Below are 5551 nucleotides of genomic sequence, written 5' to 3'. Positions count from 1 at the left end.
ACTAAGGTCCACTGTTATGAGAAAAGGCTCTCTGCTCACGGAACACACACCTTGTATGTCTCCATTTTCTGTAAAAATCTTCCTCATCTGTGTCTCCTTTAGCGACTCTGAAAAGAAAATAGAGATGTGTTTCTGGACATAACAGAGGATAAGGACAAAAGCAAACCAGTCGGTAGCCAGTTCTCACTTTAAAATAAAGCAAAAAGAATTAGCAGTGGACCACCAGCCCAGATGGTTTGTTTAATCAGTACGTGGGTTCCAGTAGAGAACAAGCACAAAATAAGGTTCTTGTTGAAACAAACCACCGTGTGTTTTTGAAGGTTGTTTTTAAGTCTCTCTTGCCCAGATTTACTAACACCTGGAGATTTGATTTACTCAGAGCATTTTGGGGAGATCTACTAACCCTCGGCAGCAAGTGAGGGAAATATAGAGCTGGAGCCACCCTTTGATGCCCTGAATCTCAGGCCTTGGAAACCAACTTCCCCACCCTTCTTCCTACTCACTCTGTCCTATCTGATCATGGAGGGATCTTCTGCAAAGTTTTCCACTGTGGTTCTCTGATAAAGTAAGACTCTGAGACTCTAATAGACTCTGTTGCCCCCTTCACTGTATAATTCCCCAAACTACTTGGTTACCCAGGTAACTTTTCTTTTGCCCACATGGAAATTATTCTGTACACCCATAAAAACTGAGTGAATATGGAAGACACATCACTGTATACCACTACACGTCCAAAGATTCTCTGACCAACTAAAAGACCAGATATTCCCTTGCTTGTCCTGAAACACAATGACTGAACCCGTACTCTAGGCTCAGAAAAGAAAGTCAGACACTGATCAGCAAGGATGGTTCACAGACAGCAAAAACCCTTGCAAATAAAGAACTCTATTGAGACATACGTTTGCAATGCCAAATAAGCAGGTTTATTGAGAAAATACAGAGCGAGACAAGTTCCTTTCCTCAGAGGCACAAAAGCAGAAGCCAAAAGACACAGCAGCAAGGTCAAAACACGTCAAAACCAGCAGAGACCGGAGTATGGGAAGTGAAGTTTCTGGAAATATCCAGACGCATATGCACCACCAGTGATCAACCCTTAAAATAAGCTTGGTGCTAGCCAGAAAACTCATAGATTGCCAAAGGCAGCTTATTCAGAGCTAGCAGCCAAGCAGTCAGGCAGTCAGAAGAGGGATCAGCAATGAAGAGCTGTTCAGGGACAGGCAGCATCCTGGACGAGCCTGGAAACACAGCTGGCAGGTCCTGGAGTCTTGATTCGCTCACTGGCTCCTACACACTTAGCAAGTTCTTCGACAGCTGGACATGCAGGACCGCTGGTACGTCCTGGAGCCCCCGCAGGCTGGTTGGCAGACAGTGGAGACTCCTCCCACTGGCTGGCACACATTAGAGATGCCACCCAGGGGCTGACAGCCACTGGAGACAAAGGTGAGTGGCCGGCTGTAGGTGGTCGAGCAAGGATTAGAGACACAGGTGGTCTGTCGAGAGCAGGTCACCTGTCCGAGGCTGGAGATGCAAGGATTTTGCTGGTGACAGGTTGGCTGGCAAACAGTGGGCTCACAGGTGGTCCCCTGACAGTGGTCCAGGAGCCAGGAGCCAGTTTGGAAGGAACTGGGCAAATAGATGCCGCTCAGGCAGTCGGCATCCTGGGTAGAAGCCGTGGCAACCGGGGCCGCTGGGACAGCGCAGTGTCCTCCAATTGGCCTGGAAGAGCAGTTTCTTGTGAAACAGTTGTAGGACATGGTGCCAGACAGAGAGCTGTGGGTAACTCGCTGAAGCAAGCTTCTGAATTGTGAATGTCCCTCCAGGCTCCCGGGCTTTTATATATCCTTGCTGGTGGGTGGGGCTCCCGCCCTGGTCTTCCTGGCTTCTTTGGCCCAGGCCAGTGTGCCTTAGAACATCTTGTGAATCCCTAGGTTAATTGTCTCTCGAGAAGCCTTCATCCTCATAAAGATACTTTAGTAGTTTGGTAACTAAATCATAAGGCTTCTGAACTGTACTTAGTCCCAGGATTAAGAAGGTTACCTGACAGCTTCAAAGCTCTCCGTCACCCCAGCCCACATTTGGCCCCTCCTTCATCTTGCGTGGATACAATGAGTGTCGATCTGACAGTGACACCAAACACGCCACCAGCCTACCATCACACACTCTCTCCCTTCTGACTAGGACTCATTACGAACCCACACCCTGCCCGGTTGTTGTTGGCGCTTAATACGTTTTAAGCATAACTTAATCAGCCACTCTTCCATAGCTAACGGGGCTTCCAATGGACAAGGAGCCTCCCTGAATATGCTTCAAGATGACAATGACAAGGCCTGTCAGGAAAAAGGACACAAGGACTTATGTTTGGAGTCTGAGCTGGCTCAGAAAATTAATCAAGCGACCGGAGCAAGACACATTCAGGAAGAGTAGAACCCTTTATGTTCAAGCAGCAAAGCAAATTAGAAGCTAATTAAGTGACTGCATTTGTAGCCAAGTCCCTTTCTAAATAAATTGATGAGCTTTGTTCCTAAAATTTTTAATCTAATGATAATGGATAAGAGTGACTCATAAGACTCATTAATATGCCAGTGGAATAGGCTTAGTTAAATTTTTAAAAAAATTTCTTAATGTTTACTTATTTTTGACAGAGAGAGAGAGAGAGAGAGAGAGAGAGAGAGAGAGCATGAGTCGGGAAGGGGCAGAGAGAGGGGGAGACACAGAATCCGAAGCAGGCTCCAGGCTCCGAGCTGTCAGCACAGAGCCCAACGCGGGGCTCAAACTCATGGACTGTGAGATCATGACCTGAGCCAAAGTCAGACACTCAACCGACTGAGCCACCCAGGCGCTCCAGCTTAGTTAAATTTTAAAATTATTATAATGTTAATTTAAAAGGGTACAGTGTCTTTCTCCCAAGATGCTCAATATATTCAAAAGATATTTATTTTCACACAAACGCTTAGAGATAGCATGCGTTTTTATCACAGACAAGCCAAGGCTCTTGAAGGGATTGTCTACATGAGAGATAAGGGGAAGAGCCCATGGGAGAAAGCAGGAACTTAATCAATATTTGGTAATAAGCGAATGTGTAAACAGTTTGCTATAATATTTAATTATGCTTTTTATTCCTGGGGAAACCATATAAGGATATCATTCCCCTTGATCTCATCTCACTACAAGATAGTCAATTCTGTACACCTAAATGACCCATCCTCTCCATGCACCTGTTTAAAACCATTTTACTTCTAGCAAAATAAGTCACTGTAACACAGCTTACGTGGCCAGTGATATTTCCATATCAAAACAGCCGTAAGATCTGACTCATTCTGTAAACTGGCTTCCTTGGGGTAGGAGAGAGGGACAATCGTGGATTTACATATCTTTGAGGGCTACAGATAGACTATGTTTTAAACATCCACAAAACAAACAGCTTTGTGTTAGAACTCACTGGAAGTCCCTTTGCAGAATGCTTCATTCGTCCCCATTCATTCCACTAAAGCCACTTAGCAAGCTCCCCAAGTTTCTAATTGGAGGCTAGTAACACACCCAAACAAGACGATGCTGTGCTGCGGGCTGTATTGTAATTCCCAGGGATCAGACCGTCTCTCCCTCCAGGACTGTCAGAGTGTTCTCAGGCAGAGGGAGAAATTAACGAGATGACTACCTTCCACAATGCTGTAACTATGGTCTTCCCACCGTGGGGAATGTCCCAGTTAGCGTTTGAAGGTCAGAGTCCCTGGTCACTGGGGCTGGTTTGCTTGTTTTAAATGGATGAGCAGTTTACAGGCTTCTACCAGCTATGAATTCACTGCCTGCTATGGAAAAGTACTTAATCATGCAAATGAATCAGAAGCCAAAAGTAGAGTCAGTAGTAAAATCACACAGACGTTTGCGTTTCCCACAGCCACAATTCTGAGATGGTAGAGATTTTTATAACTCACTACTCTGTCTTGATTCTTCTTTCCACTGAAAGTTGAAAATGGCAAATAAAAGAGAGTTAGAAAATATCTTCCCTCAGCTTCAAGAGAAAAGGAAATGAACATTTTGGGGGGCACAAGACCTTCTTTCAGGTGTTGGTTAGAGTCTTTCCATTCTCCATCATATTAGATGCTTCCAGAAATGCTCCAGAGTAAGATATCATGCCGTGTGAAGGAGTTAAAGTTCAGGCAGGTTGAATGGCTCACCAAAATCATGCACTTCATATGTCACTAAGTGGAGATTCAAATAAGACAGAGCTAGGAGATATAAACCTGCACTGGGTCTATTTAGACACGATGAGATGCCTTCATTAAAGTTTCAGCAAAAAGTTCTAGAAAGAATCATTCAATCAGCATTCCATTAATGATACTACAAAGAATGTAGTCCTCATTTCTCTTCCACTTTCATCAATAACAAAACACAAATAAAACTTTTAAATAGTAAGTTGCAAGTAGTGCTCTCCTTGCATTTCATGTCATTTCATTTATATAGCTTTGACAATTTTTGCTTCATTAGAACGAAATGCAAGGTCACTACAAAGCAGGAAGAGACAGAGAGCCATCAATAGCTTGCAGCTACAATTTGAAATTACAATTATCTGTAACGGTGGCAATGGCACACAACTAATTGTTCAACAATAGCAGAGAAGTGAATCGAGCTTGCAGGTGTAAGTGGCAAGACCTTTCTGAAGAAAACAGGACTCACAGACTCTGAAATCATCTGAAATCTCTTTAAAATGACATTTCGTAAGTTGTCTTCTCGTAGCCACAAAGTACACCAAAGCAATTATTTCACTTAGTAATTAAATCCACGGGATCTACTCCAACAGATTGCTTCCTATTTAACACCTATACCATGGCAGGCAGGCTCTCTGGAAAACAGATAAGGCTGGTGCCTTACACTATCCAAGGTAGAGGGAGGAAAGCTACTAATACTCCTGTGCATTCTATTTTTGGATGCAAGCATTTAGCCGCATCCTTTGAAATGCCTGTAAGTTGCAAAAGTGAAGAAACTCACAATGACAACCACCTGCAGCTTGAAGAAACTCCACACAATTCTATGATTTGGTTAACTGCAATCAACAAATCATCCCTCCATTGGAATGTAAGAGTGATCTGGTGAGCAGCTATCACTACATAGTTATGGGCAACACGAAGCTTCAACTCCACAAAAAGCCTTATGAAGATTATTATCATGTCTGCAGAGTATTCAGGGAGGGAGGTATGAGGAAAGATTAAAGTACTCCTACCCATTATCTTCGTCACTGCCAGATAATTTGCTCTCGTTTGTAAAGAACAATCTAAGCCTTATGCAATAATTATCACAGGCTGCAACTGAGCGATTCTTTCATTCAAAACTGAATCACGGCAATCACTTACATGGCCAAGCGTTTGAGAGTAAAATGAATTAGGCATGTGTGGGAGGCTGAACGTTTGATATGCAAGAAGGATATTATTCATCACAAAGTTGGTCAATGCCAGTTCAAAGAACCCACTTAGTCTCATCAAATGGAAGAAGGGTGAACTTGTTGAAAAATGAATAAATACAAAATGAGGTTTTTGTCGTTCTGTATTTTTCCGGG

At 43.5% G+C, this 5551-nt stretch overlaps 1 protein-coding gene across 1 annotated transcript; it reads right to left on the bottom strand.

The window, feature by feature from the left end:
- Window positions 1–1292: 1292 nt before the first annotated feature.
- On the bottom strand, window positions 1293–1754 carry LOC125922064 (keratin-associated protein 11-1). The gene has a single exon (XM_049629949.1). The coding sequence runs from the start codon at window positions 1752–1754 to the stop codon at window positions 1293–1295; it is 462 nt and encodes a 153-aa protein (XP_049485906.1).
- Between the last annotated feature and the right edge of the window lie 3797 nt (window positions 1755–5551).

The sequence above is a fragment of the Panthera uncia genome, chromosome C2, assembly GCF_023721935.1.
Source record: "Panthera uncia isolate 11264 chromosome C2, Puncia_PCG_1.0, whole genome shotgun sequence".
Taxonomy (NCBI): domain Eukaryota; kingdom Metazoa; phylum Chordata; class Mammalia; order Carnivora; family Felidae; genus Panthera; species Panthera uncia.
Note: the sequence above shows the minus strand (reverse complement) of the source record. Positions and strands in the feature narration are given on the sequence as shown.